The 16,921-nt window shown below is 33.9% G+C and overlaps 1 protein-coding gene across 6 annotated transcripts in view; it reads right to left on the bottom strand.

The window, feature by feature from the left end:
- The window catches only part of RELCH (RAB11 binding and LisH domain, coiled-coil and HEAT repeat containing), a 120,877-nt gene that overhangs the window by 95,965 nt on the left and 7,991 nt on the right, over window positions 1-16,921 (bottom strand). For all 6 annotated transcript variants that reach the window (XR_004521601.2, XM_019937180.3, XM_019937177.3 and 3 more), the window contains exon 2: window positions 7,006-7,095. Coding sequence is in view for 5 of the 6 variants with exons in the window: in XM_019937180.3 (XP_019792739.1) it covers window positions 7,006-7,095 (90 nt within the window). In the remaining variant the exon portion in view is untranslated. The remainder of the gene's footprint in view (window positions 1-7,005; window positions 7,096-16,921) is intronic.

The raw sequence follows: 16,921 nt of genomic DNA, 5'->3' as shown, positions 1-16,921 counted from the left end.
GGCTATAAAAATATATGGAAAAAATAGAATTCACTCAGTTTGCATATTTTCATTAAAAACTTAAGATGTAACTGAATCACATCTGGTACATTAAAGCCAATTATTTTGATGCACAGAATTTCCCTGCAGCAACACGGAAGCACAACTAAAAATCAGATGACATGTATGTGACTATTTCTTTTTTGTTAGTCAGCAATGCTGATCTGCAAATATTTCTGTGCAACAAAGTTAAAACATTTCCTAAAACTTAACACTTCTGGAAACTCTTAGAGTTTGTGTTTAAAGTCAGACTGCACACATTCAATGTGTTAGGTAAGTACAGAATAGGTTTACTTTTCTTTTTATTTCAAAACTTTAGGTAATTTATTTTGATTTAAAAGCACTTAACTATACCACAAGCAAAATGAGTATACATATTATGCTTCCAGAATCACTTACAATTTACTAACATATTACAGAACAATTGCAGATCAGAAATGCCCTGCACCAGAATGAAAGAAATATGAAAAAAATAAATTAAAAAAAAACTGGTTAAAACACAAACTGTGAAAAAAACTCAGATTCAACTGGTGAAAGTTTAGGTGACCAAGAGCAAAACACTAAATGATCAAGGCACAGAAAGCCAGAAAAACCCATGTCAGACGGCAAGAATTTATATTTTTATGCACATCTACACATACATTGCCAAATGTCATTAAAAGGTACCAATGCTCTGGAAAGATAGTGCTTATCAAAATTAATTCACTCTGCTGCATGTTTCTTAATATACAATATAGACTTTAAAAGACAAAGGCATATCTTTGAAGCCATAGCACGTCTCTATAAAGGCACAGTATGATCAAGTATTTGCAGTTATGTGAGAAAGTTTCACAAGAAAGGTCTGAACAGCTATATTTACACATATATAAATTTGTCACTTCTTCATTAAAAAAATATTGGATTAAATCTCAAAATTTATTATCCCGTAAAGAGATACATTGTACCAAGCAACCTCCAAGTATTTTTCAAATATTATAATTCTTCATAAAAATGTTTGAAGAAGTACATGTTTTTAAAAAACACTGTAGGAACCAACTACCAGCCTGCTCACTCCACTATTCCAACCCTCCACTAGCCCAACCCTGCTGAATGCAATTTTATTGGAACTAAAGTAATCGCAGACATAGGTATATTCTAATACTGCATATTACAATCTTACCAAAATATTTAATGACTAAGTCAGTATAAGCAATTCTAGATTAGTTGAGATAGTTATTTCCTAAATAGGGTTGGATAATACTGGCATTATATCAGGGGTACTTGAGAGCGTCAATATCAGGTGCTCGTGACTTGGGATATATACAATTGACCATGTCGAGACACCAAAGATGCAGTGTTAAATTTCAAAGCAGAAAGAAATATTGATTCTTTGTTGCCCCAACTAAATATATTACTAATATTATCTTGAAATATTTGTTAGTCTTAGTTCTTTTGGCACAAAACTCAAAATAATACATATTTTAGATCTTTCCTATAATACTGATCAGAATATTATAGTGGTAATAAAATACCACTTCCCCATCCTTAATACTTATTTTATTATCCCAGGAAAGGTTCTAGGAAAAGAGGAAAATTCTCATAAGAATATGAATTAGAATAAAAATATATTCCTAAAATAATACAAAAATCCCCAGGCAGTACCATCACCACTCCTTCTGGGTTTAGAGAATGCTCCCTGCCTATTACAGACCTAAGAAAGGTAGAGGACTGTTACGCATGACCTAGCAAATAGTGAGAAATAAATGAACGGAAGCAAGATGCAATCTCCGTGGTTTGTAGACATTTAGTTTTCTATATTCTTCTGAGGGGGAAAAAATTCCTCCTCCTTAAACTTTAAAAGAAGAAAATTCTTCCCATTATTCTTCCTCCTGCTCAGGTTCTGTTACAAATTCCTCTATCATTCATCTCAAAGTTGGTGTTTCCCAGAGTGTCCTCCCTGGTCCTTTTCTTACTCTACATACTGGGATGATAAACATTTCACTCTTACAGTTTTACTCTCACCAGTACTCTTAAGATTCAGAAATCTTTAAAATTTTTCCCCCAAGATAAACAGGGCTACCTGTTTATCAACTGGACATGCCCACTTGAATGTCTCATAAACTTTGAATTTGATCCTATCTAAATGAACTTCATCATCTTCCTCTCAAATCTGTCTTCCCTCCTCCTGCAGTATCTCTTCATTAAGGGCACCACTATCTACCCAGATGCCCAAATAAGAAACCTGGAGATTACTCTTCACTTACCTCTTGCCCTTACTCCCACATTAATTCAATGTCAAGCCATAATGATTCCAGCCCTTGAATCCTAAATAACCATTCATCTCAATTGTCTCTGCAATTGTCCTAGTTCAGACCTTTATGACTTATATAAATTTTAACAATTTACAACTCACATCAAAGGCTTGTTGCCCTTAAAAGCCTTGTTGGAGCATCTATCCTATTTTAAATCATACAAAACCATAAATAAGATTTAAGTAAAGTTGAAAATAAGAAAAACAAAAAGTACTGCAAACAGGAGGTAAAGATATTTGTACTAAGGAAAAATATATTATAATAAGACAGATAGGCTTGTTTAATCCTGATAAAGCTGGATATGTATGCTGCAGCCCAACAGCTAAGGAATGAGAGGGCTACTGATGATGCTTCTTACCCAGGGGGTAAGGCCAGGTTAACCCACAGGCAAAAATTTGAATTTCATTTTAGAATGTTTACTAGATTACGTAAGCTTAAAAAGGCTTCATATGTCTACTTTGTTGTTTATTGTTCCCAGAACAGTATAATATCTTGAATATAGAGGACTCAGCAAATGTTAGTTGTATGAATGGGCATTCCAGTACTTGATGCCATATCTAATAAATCTAAACATCAGTGATCTTACCAGCATTCAGTAGTGTCTTTCCCTGCAAATTGGAAAGAACAGTTTCTGCAGTTCTCTAGATCCCAATACAAAAATTAAGGTATGAACTAGAGAAGTAATACAGTAACAGGTAGAGGTATGAGAACAAATAAAATCAGAGACTCTGATGCTAAAAGATGGATCAGGTGAACCTGAGACAGGGATACAGATGGTTCTAAAATCAACAAGTTCCTTATCACTAGTTCCAAAGTACTGAACATTTATTTGTATTACAGATATAGGCAGGTTTTAGTACAAATTCCTTGACGGCAGAAACTCTGTCTATTTCATGCGTCTGTATCTAGCGCCTAACATAATACCTAATACGTAGCAGATGCTCAAAATGTCTAATTAAAGAATGGCAATCCCAATATTTAGAACATAGATGTCCCTTGCTATCTTGAAGAAAACTTGAAAATTTAACAGCTACACTGTATGTACACTGTACAGCTTTGTTTAATAACATATAGAAAGGCTTTTACTAAAAAGTCAGTTAAATTAAGCTCATTTTGGTTTGGTGTCTACTAAATTCAGAAGTGGAAAATATTTGAAATGAAATGCTTTTGAAATTTTACTTTTTTGGAAAGAAAATGACTATGTTGAAACAGTCTTGTATGGGAAAGATAAGATTCTGCTATCCACATGAATGTACCGATGAGTCAAAGCTCCAGCCTGATACTTAAAGATACATCGTGAGCCCTGGAATAAAAACCTATATGGTTCACATCCTGATTTTGCCCTTTAGTCATATGGAGGCTACTGCGAAAATTTTTCAATCTTGGTAAGCTTTTCAGTTTTCTATTTATAAAATAAGGATATCATGACCTATCTTGAAGGATTGTTAACAAGGTTAAATAAGTATTTTATATAAAGCAACCGGAACAGTGCCTGGCAGAGCAGGTGCTCAATAAACATTTGCCCATTTAGAGATCTTTTCCTCTTTAAAGGAACACCTGTACAGACTTGAAAAAATAACCAGATATTTAAATTTAGGGAAAAGATGATAAGAATGATGCTGAACCCACATGTAGTAGTATATATATGTCTCATAGACAGCAACAGTTTATTAAAGGCTGGAGCAGACCCTACATTTGCATCGTGAGGCAGCGGACTCAATACCTGTATTATCTATAATCTCCTTCTGCCCAAGACTGGTATACGAAAATAAAAGAGATTTTTATTCTTTCTCAGTGAGGTTTACACGTGATCCAATGATAGATGGCAGGATAATTATCTTTTCTGGATTGTTCATTTTTCGATTAGGTTCTAAGTTACTAGCAATGGTTAGCAAAGAGCCAAAAATTTTTTTGTAAATGGGAATTGTGATTAATTGAAATTTTCATCCACGTATCACACATTTGGTTCAATAATAGGCGATGTCACAAGAGCATTAAAAGTCTAAATGCCATTCTCTTGGAATAACATACATTTCCTTCCCTTTTCCAGTGAAGATGGAAGACAGCATTCAGTCACTCATTTACACTGAAGTATAGTTGATTTACAATATTGTCTTGAGCTTCAGGGGTACAGCATAGTCATTCGATTTTTTTGTATATTATATTTCGTTACAGGTTATTACAAGGTATTAGGTATAATGCCCTGTGCTACAGAGGGCATTGTTTATCTATTGTTTGTGTATCTATTGTTGTTTATCTATTTTATGTAGAGTACTTTGTATCTGTTAATCCCATGCTCCTAATTTGTCCCATCCTCTCCTCCCTCTCCCCTTTGGGGAACCATAAGATTGTTTTCTAGTCTATAACTCTGTTTCTGTTTTACATTGATATATAGATTCATTGGTATTATTTTTTAGACTCCACATATAAGTGACACCACATAGTATTTCTTTCTCAAGATAGCATATATTTATACATTAGCATTATATAGTAAGCAAAAATTACTTTATCTCCCCAAACTTAGAGATAAGAGTATAATCTTTAGATTAAAAATATAAGGTCAAAACTACCAAATATTTAAAATATTCACTCTTATTTATGCTTAGTTATAACATATTGCTTAATTATAACATCTTGCTTCTATATCATTGTTCCCCCTAATTAGAAATACTAAAATACCTAAATACTGAGAATAATGATGAACCTCTTAAATTTTACTAAGTCTAAAATTTAGGTTTTCAAACAAAAATTAAAGGGAAGAAAATAATTATGTGGTCTATTTCTGGGTAGAAGTTATTTTCTGATACATAACCATCTGAACAACAATACAATATACAAAACTAAATATATTTGGTTAGTCTCTAATAAACCAAAATACCATGCATTTAATACTTAACATATAACAGAAAACACAGAATAGCTAACATTTACTATATAATTAAATATAACAATGCCACTTAACAAATGATATAATTAGTAGGATAAGTCTGTCCTAAAATTATTCAAATAATTCCCATTTGATTTGCTAATTTTCAGACAGTACTGATGTGATTTCTTTTTTGATACAGCTTTCAATTAATAATGCTTATGACTAAATCATGACTTGATATATGGAGCTGCATTAAACTCTTCCAATGACTTCTCCATTCAATTGATAATGCTATTGTTCTCACTGCTGAATCCTCTCTTAGCCTCTGTTGAACTAAAAACAATTACGTCATTTTTTTCCCCTAACTCAGGGAAGAGATTAGGGAAAGAGAGATTTTTTAAACATTCAATAGCTCTATTCTTGAGTTATAAATGAAAACCACATATTGGAATGTCATTTTAACCAGGTCAAACCTCGTCCTTCATGCTAAGAGGTAGCATACAGTGCAGTCAGTTGTGGGCTCTGCTGCTGGGTTATCTGCGTTCAAGTCTTAGCTCTGCCACTAAAGTCTTAATAATCTCTGAGTGCCTCAGTTTCTTGGGGAGGGGAGGATGATGATAATTCTATAACTCAAAGAGTTAATATACATTTACAACAGTGTCCAGAATGGAGCAAGTGCTATATAAAAATTAGCACTCACTTTTATTCATAATGACTATGACAGGCAAACATTTGGTAGGTTTTAACAAACTTGTCCCAGTAAATGGAAGAAAAATATTTCCCTCACAGGCTCTCATCTGTCCCACGTGGCATCCTTCCTGTGCCAGGTGTGCCCACCATTCTGGTGGATTAAAATACCTAACTGATGTCTGTCTGCTTCCCATCTATCTCAGAGTCAACGTCCTAAGAAAACTACAATTCCAATAAGACATTCAAAAATTACTTCAATAACAGACAGCCACAGCCTTGAAGCACCAGAAAAGTACCAGTCACTTGACACCTGAGAAGCCAGAGCTGCTACACTGGTAAATCCCAGGGTGGACCCCCAGAAGAATCCAACTGGCCTCATTTGATGTGGGCAGAACACAGAGGGTACAAATTGGTTTTCTGAAGTCCCTACAGATCCAGTGGTGATGCCTAAAAGGCAGAAATGGTGGGAGGATGGAGAGGGGAAGGAGATTGGAATGAGAAACCAAGCAACTAATAAGGATGTTGGCCTTCTTTTTGGAATGGGCAAGGTCCTGGAGGCTCCTGATGGACCAAGCATTAACCCTTTATTTTCTGGATCACAGGCAAGTCAAGAGAAGTTTCTGGAGAGATGCAGTGATGGCCAGGGAGCATCCAGGGACCCAAGCAAAGTTTTATTCACCAACCAGCATAGAAGTATTTAAACCAATTTTAACAATCAGTAGAGCTGTATTGGTATATAACACATGAATATTACTCAGCCCTGGTTTGGAGGATAAAAGGAATGAGGAGGCCAATGACCAACTAACTTTGTACTAAACCATGGCTAACTTAAACCTCTTTTACACCAGTTGTATAACTACATGGTTGTAAACTACTGGCTACAAGCAGAACTCAGCAAACTGTAGGTGTGCATAACCAAAAATTCAGAGCACCACTGGAAAGAGCAGTTGGGGGCTGGGATGTTCCCTTCAGCCAATAAATTAGTAACATAACTTTGTATAATAACTATATCAATATATTCACATATCAAATTATAGAAAGAAGAGAATTCTTCAAGTCATTTTATTATTTCTGGAATGTCAAAAAATCCAAATCTGTCTTTACAATCTTACTCACCTGCCACTCTCTCATCCGTTTCCCTGTTACCATCATCTGAATATCTTGCAAAGTCTAAAGAATCAAGGGTACTGATGCTCCCAGCTCGATCTGTAATAAATCAAAAAAAAAAATAGAATTAAACAGATTTTTATTTAACTGCCAAAATAAGGGACTGGAAATCAATTAGTTAAGATTTTTTTTCCAGTGAATAAACTGTGACTCTAAGATATAGGAATTCTATTAAAACAATAAGGTAAAAATGCTCATACCAATTAAGCTACTTTGAAGTAACTCATGTTTCCCTGCCCAGATCTCTAACTAACTCCTGAATAATGGACACACAGGATAAAATGCAAGCCCAGCTAAGGACAACAAAACTGTAAACAGTTTGAATTTTATTCCAAGTACAATGGAAAACAACAAAAACACATACATTTTTGGAAAATCATTTTGGCTGCTGTAAGGAAAGTGATTTGTAGAGAGACCAGTTAAGAGGCTACTATGTAAATCAATTACACTTTAATATAAAATAACAATTAAAAAAAAAGAGGCTATTAGAGTCATGTAGGTGAGAGATGATCACATTTGGCCTAGAATAGAGGCAGTAGAAATGTGAGAAGTGTTCAGGGTTATTTTTTGATGTAGAACCAACATGTCCTGGTAGTGAAATGGATGTGGGTTTAAGTAAAAGAAAGTAAACAAGATAATTCCTAAAGACTTCACTTATTGAATTTGTAATATGGGATGCAAAAGGCAAATGAAGGGGTTTCAAGAGTTCTGTGTTTTAAGTGCATGGTGGTAGTGGGGAGTGTCCCTAGCTTTTGCCAGATTTTTAAGTGTCCCTAAACAGAAAAACACGATGTAAACATTCTCACTAAAAGGAAGAAATCAATGCTGATACTCACTAAAGGAGATCTAGTTAGCTAATGCAAAGAAGGGACAAATGAGAGGCTAGGTCAACTCATTCTATTAAATCATGCTACTTACATAATGTCTACTGTTTATATATTGCTCTAAGGAATAGATTATCTGTGTTTAGAAAGCACAGTCTGGACAAATGAACGCAAGTTACAGAAATAAAGATTTGAACTCCACGTAGGGCTCCCTCACCTCCTTTTAAAACAATTAGTACATGCCAATAATTGAAATGGTTGACTCTTCAAATACAGCTATGTCATTATCAATGTACCACTTATCTTTAAATTCCTATTAAGTGAAATTCTATATATAGTACTCTTCTGAGAACACTGTTTCTATTCACAGAAGCATTTAATACCCCTGCAATTTAATTATATCTGATAAATAACAACTTGCTATTAAGTTTTAAGACAGCATAAATAACAGAAAATCAAGTATTACAGTACCATTCATTAGAGCATAATTTATTTTAAGCATAAACCAAGAAACACCAAATAACAATAGTAACTACAGAAATCTAGAAAGTTCATATTAAATATAGGCTGAACTCAGGAACATTACTCAGCAATTAAAAAAAAACTATTGAGATATATGCCACAACATGACTGAATCTCAATGCTTTATGCTGAATGATAGAAGCCTTACGCAGAGTATATAATGTATAATTTCATTTACATGAACTCTTAGAATAGGCAGTAGTAATTTATGGTAGAAAAAAATCATTATAGTGGTTCTTGGAGTGGGGGGCTGAAAGGGGTGGGGACTGACTGACCGGAAAGGAGCATGAGGGAACTTTCTGGGGTGACAGTAATGTTCTATATATTGACAGGAGTTTGGGTTATCATGAACTGTTAAGTATGATGTTGGTTGTTGATTCTGGATAAATATTTTTCTATTATGTTAAGTATCTATCTGATGTTAGTTTTCTAAGTGTTTTCTAGTATTTTCAATCACACATACAAGCCTAGGTTAGAGTATTTTCAATCACACATACAAGCCTAGGTTAGAGCCTATTTGATCACCATATATTATTCCTCCATTATACTGTTACTATTTCTCTAAAAGTTTCAAAGAAATCACCTATGCAATAGGAAGAGTTCTTGGGGAAAGCAAACACTGCTTAATTTTTGACTTGGTATTATTATGGCCATTGAAAAATATATTCTAATTATTTTTTTTAGTTCCAAGCCAACAATTTTATATTCTCCAAGAAAAAAAGTTCTAATGTCTTTTTAACTAACAATAACTATAGTATCATAAAAGTAAAAAAGAAATCTCCTAATTTATTAAAATTTATTCCATGTCAGAAAAAAATTATAGAAGGAAGTAATTTTAACTTTGATGGGGCTAACGTATAACAGATTTTGTACATAAAATGTACTTTGGAATTTAAGACTAATAGGTAATATTACAGCTCCTAGACAAATATGCACAATTCTTTTCCAGGGCAAGCACATGCCTTTCCAAATACTCTAATATAAAAGAGGAAGAGTTTGGAAAAATTAGCCTCTTTTATTAAGAAAGAAGCTACTACCACTTTCTAATATAAAGTATACCACAAAGCCTTTCTTCAAATTCCAAGATTGTGTAACTTCTTAGTAATTCACTTTACAACTCAGAAACCGAATGATCAGGGACTTTCATCATAGTTGGCAAACAAGTAAAACCTGTATGTAAGTTTTACTAAGTCTGAAAACTAAAACCATTATACACAGTGTGACTATAAGGCATGCAGACTGATTTTATAAATCACATATGAGAGTAGTCTTATTTATATATACATTTAATCTTTTAGTACTAATGACAGAAGGTAACTTTTACGATAGTTAAAAAAATGAGTTTCAGAGCCTTGAAAAGGTATCTTTCATGGAAATTATATAGCACTTTAAAAGCTAAGTGTACCAGGAAAATTGATCACCTCCTGACTGGTAAAGAGCATTGGTTAATTCAGTGAACATTAGTGAACAACTATAATGTACCAGGTTACTGACAGGAAGCTACAATAAAATATTGAATAATAATTTTTAAAGGTTATAGATATAACTGACTCCAAGAAGTAGAGTTAAAATTTTTCAATACATACTCCTCTCTATACTGCTTGAATATTTTTATTTGTGCTTTGGTATTTTTTCCCCAAACACAGTTAATACCTTTTATGATATGGGCATTTTATAATTAAAAAGTCACAAAAATACCCAGTTCACAGTTAAAGAATAGGAAGAAAAATAATGTCAAGCAATTAGCTTTAAATTCCAATTTGTTTAGTAAAGATCGTTTACTGAACCATGCCTGTGTCATGATAAGTAACAAAGAAAGAAGTATATAGTATATAAATTTAATAAACAGAAAGATAACAAATTTACCTTAAAAGTAATTATATCTAAATCTGAGGTCATGCATAAACACTTTAATATGTATCCACTTAAATTAAAAATGGATCTTAGGAATCTGTCAATGGCAAAACATTTATATTTTCTGATCCTCAGTTCTTCTCTAACGCTGAGACTCACTTCACTGACCCCTATGTTCAAAATATTTGAGAGCTAGAGGGAATCTTAGAGATAGTCCAACCCCTCCATCAACCCCAGTTTGATGAGAAAACTGAACCGTGTATTCATTCAATGCATATTTACTAATCCATGGTAGGGAGTAGAAAGATAAAATTCAGTAAGACTTGGTTCTTGCCTTAATAAGTTTATAAACCACTGTAGTTTCGTGCTGTAAACAGATAACGATAATAAAGTTAGACTACTTTATGTTAAAGGTTAAGCAAATTAATCTGTGAGCAAGCTAGGGGTACAATGTAAGTCTCCCAGTTTGCAGTCCACTGTCTTTTCTGTCACAAGATTACACTGAGTTAAATGTCAAACCAAAAGACTTAAACTTAGGAAGAGACTTGAACACTGAAATTTTATTGACAAACTATTCACTGAAATTAAAATTTCTATAATGCTGGATGATTTTACCATATGAACAGCTATCAGGTTAAAAGGAAGATTATTATTAATAACAGCATTAGTTATTATATTGAAGATTTTCTGACCACTTATTCTGTGCCAGATATTTTTCATAGATAACCTTATTTAACCTTCGTGACAGCCCCCTGCAAGAGGAGTCATTACCTTCCATATTTTACAGTAAAGGAAACAGAGACTGTCCCAGAGATACGCAGCTGGGAAGTAGCAGAGTAAAAATATGAACTCAAGCTCTCTGATGCCAAAGCCTGAGCTCTAAACCATTAGTTCCCTTGAACAATATGTAAAAGCATGCAGGTTCAGATCTCCTAGATTCCAGCTAAGTTGGGCTTGATACCGTGAAAGGCCTCAGAAAGATCAGCCTGGACTCAACTTTCCTCAGGCTATACAGGGAAAAGCTAATTTCACACGGAATATTCCAAACTTACATATTTATAGGATCCCATTACCTAAAGATCATTTCTTTAACATAACATCAACATTTTTTCAAAGCCTTATTTGCCAGGCACAATATTACGCACTGGTGACAGAAAGATAAATAAAATATGGTCTCTTTTCTATACGCATGATAAATAAACATTTATATATTGCCTACTTTAGGCATTTGTGCCAGGTGTGAAAGAAGTCAAAGATATATGAGACAGGAACTCCAACAAACATCTTAAAAAAAAATCCAGTCAGCTAAAACATTAACATATACAAAAATTTCAGTAACACTAACACAGTCACAAGTTTCCATATAATTAATCTCCATAAGTGAGACAGACAAAAAATACCACAAGTTCAGGGGATTTAGAGATCACTATGTGCTGGAGAAGCTTCAGGGAGAGGAAGGAACATAAACGGGACCTTCCCTTAAGGATATACAGAATCTGGAAAAAACAAAAGGAGGATGGAGGAAAAGAATTCCAAGGGAAGGAAAAATAATATGGCCAAAGGCACTGAGATAGGAATATATAAAACATGTTCAAGGGACATTGAGTAAACAATGTGAGTACACCAATGGTTGGTATATGACAACAGGGTTGAAAAGGTAGGAAGAAGCAAAATTACAGGGAGAACTTTATGATGCACACTTATAATAACATATTTCAAAGTCATTTTTATCATATACTATGCAAAAATGGGAAAAAATAAAATTCCTAAAAAGAATTAAATTCTTGTTTCTGCAATATATAATTTTGCTAATAAAAAAAGAGTTCAAAAAAGTTGCCTTGGACAGCAGAAAGCAATGTTAAAAGGTTTTAGCCGCAGCGACAGGAATGAATAGCTTTTAAAATCAATTAAGAATAAGGATGGAGGAAAAGTTTAAAGGCACAGGAACCAGTTATAAGGCTAAAACTGAGGGTCCAGATAGATGTAAGCTAAAGGCCTGAACTAAGGCAGCACACAAGCACAGGGCTGATGGATGGTTAGAAAGACCATAGACAATACGATGACACTACCTTGAGCGATCTAAGCCACCTAACCAGGACCAGCTGGTTTCAAAAACAAATGAACACCATTTCTTACTGCTGGGGAGTTTTGAAATAATAGGTGGGAATATCTGGAAGAAGGTTACACCCATGATGGCAACTGGGGTCTCCTCCTTGAGGCTTAGCCATGTTCCATGTCTAGACCAGAAACTTAGATGTAACCATGCAGCAAAGCTTCAAGACTGAAAAAGAGAGTACATGCTAATCCAACCTTGGCAGATTTCCTTAGAATTTCATTCAGCAGATTATTCACCTCTGTCTTGATGTGGTGCTATAGTTTATCACTTTATTTTTTAAATGATCAATATTACACTACCTGACTTGCCTTCTGCATTAAAATGACTGGCTACTCTGAGTTAATAAGATATACTCTGAATGAGTTATTAAGATACTTTGCCTGACCATACACTAAAATGATTTAAGAATATTTGCTTAACTGTGCTTTAAAATTGACAAAACAGTAGTTGTGGTGTAATGGAAAGAATGCAGACTTGGAAGTTAGTGATCTGGTTTGGAATCCCAGCCTTGCCACTTAAGACATGATATGTGGTAAAATATAAAAGGGCATACAAAGAAAAGGTAAGCCCATCTCCCAACCACCAATCACCCTCTGTGACAACAATCATTGTTTAGCCTCTTCTGTATATATCCTTTTAGAAATATCCTAGGCATAGGCCAATTTCTCCCTTTTTGTATGTAAATGGAAAAACACAAATACCTGAATAAATTAGCCTGCATCCTAATTTATTCAATTTATCATATATCTTGGTGATCATTCCACATCAGCACATATAGATCGTTTTTTTTAATTAGCCAATCCCCTACTGTTGGACAGTCAGGTTGTTTTCAATCTTTGATACCTTTACTTGTAGAATATATGAAAAAAACCTAGGTTCAGTAGTAATGCAAACAAGCTTGTCTATAATAAATTATAGAAATGGAATTGGATATTAAGGAATATGTATTTTATTTTATTTTTTAGGAATATGTATTTTAAAAATATGATTGATATCACCAAATTATTCTCAAAAGAGTATCCAACCAACAGTACATAAGTATACATTTTACTTTCCGACCTTTGTGTCACACACATTTGATCAAAACTGCATTCAGAAGACAATACTGTTTATAGAAAAAAAATCTGTTAGGAAGACTTCAGTAAGACTGTAGATTCAAAAATCACCCATCAGTACAGGCTACCTATTTGATATGGACATCTTATTAGAAGGTTTAGGAGACAAAAATTCTTACTGCTGTAACTTATTAAAGGGTACAAAATGCAAATATTAAACATTAAGAACAATAATAAAATGTGACTAGAGATTTTGGTGATACATTCATAACTCTCATCATCCCACCTTATATTCTTTGGTCAATGCTCCTTACTCACATATCCATCCCTGAAGAAAAAAAGAAGGTTCCCATGATTGTAAAGAATGCCTACAATCAAGAGCTACTCTTACCTAGAAAAATTAGAAACTTTAAGGCTGTTGCTAGGTACTTTTCTAACAGTAATTCTATTTCCGTACAGATATACATCAACAGAATAGTTACAAAACTCCTCATACGATGCAATAAAAAGCTATTGGTACAGTTTTGTTCACTTGAAACATGTCAAATGTATCTTAAAAGAGATTTGTGTCAACATTATACTAAGAATTATTAACTGATTCTGAAGATTTCCCTTCCAGATAAAACTAATCCTCAAGGTTACAAATGGCAACAGGAGACTGAGAATAGAGAAACTGGTACATATGTACCACTAGTTTGTGAGCAAAGAATGACATTTTTTTGCTGTTATTTTGTGCAAATTTAATTAATAGATGACACAAGACAGATATTCAATATAAGGTAACAAAAAAGGTAGACATATACCAAATACATATGCAGAAATAACTTACTATGCAAAATTCATTCTCTGGGTTCATATACCAGAAAGAAGATGGTATTTCATGTCACTAAAAACACCAAACTCAATTTACACTGCACAGTTATAGGATTAGGTGCCAATTAAGGGTGGAATAGTGGAGTTATAACTCCCACTACAAATTTTTCTTGTTTTACCGGAATTTACTACATGCAAATTTTGACAAAAATACTTTAAAATGCTTTACTTTAAATTGCTTTAAAGAAAAGTACAACACCATATAACCACCACCTGATATGAACAACTGCTAACAGTTTGCAATTTAAAAAGAAATAATACCTTAAAGTTCATGTCCCTAATGTTTCCCTCCTCAAGGGCAAGCACAGTAATGGATTTGGTGTGACTCTAGTTGATGCTTTTATATCTATAATACATATACAAGTACCCACAAATAATATACAGTATTGTTTTATGTGTTTGAAAATTTAAATAATGGTATAGAACTGTAATGCTCCACAACAGATCTGAGATCTGATTAAAGGCTGCTAAGATTCCCATTTCATGAATATACCATAACTAATGTTTCCATTATGTATGGCCAAGAGGACTGTTTCCAACCTTGTACACACCTCGTTACACACCCTCATAAGTTCCAAATACTTACACGTGGAAAAGCTGGGTTGAAGGGTGTGCACATCTTCAACTTTTCTAGATTTTATCAAAATAGTCTTCAAAGTAGTTGTATCGACACTTCTACTGGTAGCACAAGAGTGCCTGCTTCCTCCATATCAGGAATACTAAGAGTTGTCAGACATCTTCATTTTTGCCAAAAGGCTGGGTATTGTGAAATGCATTTCCCTGATTACTAGTGAATTTGAGCAACTTTTTATTGGTTTGCTTCTTTTTGAATTACCTATTTTTATCCTTTGCCTATTTTTCATTAGGTTATTTTTCCTTCTCTTAATTTATAGGCATTCTATACAGATTCTAAATTTGAAATAATTTTTGACTGTTATATGTATATGGCAAATATGTACTCCTAGTCTGTGGCTTGTCTTTTACTTTATGTTAGCTTTTTACATACAGGAATTTTAATTTTGATACAAATATATCAATCTCTTACTTTAAAGTGTACAATTTTTATGTCTAAGAAATCCTCACCTCAAGGTCATAAATATGTTTTAATATTTTCTTCCAAAAGTTTTCAAGTTCCATTTCCCACATTTAGTATTTTAATTCATTTGGAGACTTTGTTTTCGTGTGTGTGTATGTGTATGGTAGGAGGTAAAGAAATAATTTCCCTCTAGAAGGAGAAAAATTTATTGAATAGCCTACCCTTCCCGCACTGATTTGACTCTTTCTCCTATACAAAAGACTCCTTGAGCTTGTTTCTGGTCTGTAATCTCTTTCTTACTTCACTCTGTCTACCTCTGCTCTTCTTTGCTTTTAAAGTACTTGTTCTGTAGATGGCAACATATATTGATTTTTTAAAACTATTATTAAGTTCCAAAACAAAAATAAATAAAGGGAAAAAAAACCTTTTCTGGCCATCCATTAGTTATAAAATTGAGTAAGTAATCATTGTCTAAGAAGAACACAAAAAGAAATTATACTTAAAAATAACTTACATGAATGTGATTAAACACATCTGTAAAAATGTAGGTACAATGCCTTTACAGACATAAAATACAATGCATTAACTGTACGGTAGTAGGTTTTAATGAACCATTACAAAATCCTAAATCCAATGTTTGCCTTTTCATAATTTATTTTACACTTATACAAACTTACTGCAAATGATAATAAATATTAATTCAGCTGACTCTCACAACAGCTCTATGAGGTAGGTACCGTTATTTTCATTTTTAGATGAAGAGACTGAGGCATTGAGAGATTAAGTTATTTATTCAAAGTCACAAGGATAAAAAAGTAGCAGAAACAGGATCCAAGCCAGGTAGTCTGACTCCAAACTGTGCTCTTAACTTACTATGCTATACAGCTTTTTCCCTTAAAATGAGCAGACTTCTTTGATCTAATTTATGGTGGCTACTCAAAAAGAAATGCTATCGAACTTTCCTGTGAAATTCAAGTACAAATGTTCCCAGTATGTTTTTTAAACGATTATTTTAATTAGGATGCCATATACCCATTAGTCCCATTTAATCCTACAAATTAGTACTAGCAGATATCACCTATCTTTCTCAGTCTTTTATCATCAGCAAATCTGATCTGGTTTTCCCTCATCGCTTCATATATTTTTTCTTATAAAAGAAAGAACTATAAAATGAGTTTTTGAAGTCCTCTCACATATATACCCTCATGTAAACTTCATTAAAACCCTATAACTAGCAGTGGACAGAAATGATTACTATGCTTTACACAGAATAAGAAGGCTCTAGGGCTTCCCTGGTGGCGCAGTGGTTGAGAGTCCGCCTGCCGATGCAGGGGACACGGGTTCGAGCCCTGGTCTGGGAAGATCCCACATGCTGCGGAGCAACTGGGCCCGTGAGCCACAATTACTGAGCCTGCGCGTCTGGAGCGTGTGCTCCGCAACAAGAGAGGCTGCGATAGTGAGAGGCCCGCGCACCGCGATGAAGAGTGGCCCCCGCTTGTCACAACTAGAGAAAGCCCTCACACAGAAACGAAGACCCAACACAGCCATAAATAAATAAATAATTTTTTTTTTTAAAAATGGGCCA

This window comes from Tursiops truncatus, chromosome 13, assembly GCF_011762595.2.
Source record: "Tursiops truncatus isolate mTurTru1 chromosome 13, mTurTru1.mat.Y, whole genome shotgun sequence".
In the NCBI taxonomy this organism is placed as follows: domain Eukaryota; kingdom Metazoa; phylum Chordata; class Mammalia; order Artiodactyla; family Delphinidae; genus Tursiops; species Tursiops truncatus.
Note: the sequence above shows the minus strand (reverse complement) of the source record. Positions and strands in the feature narration are given on the sequence as shown.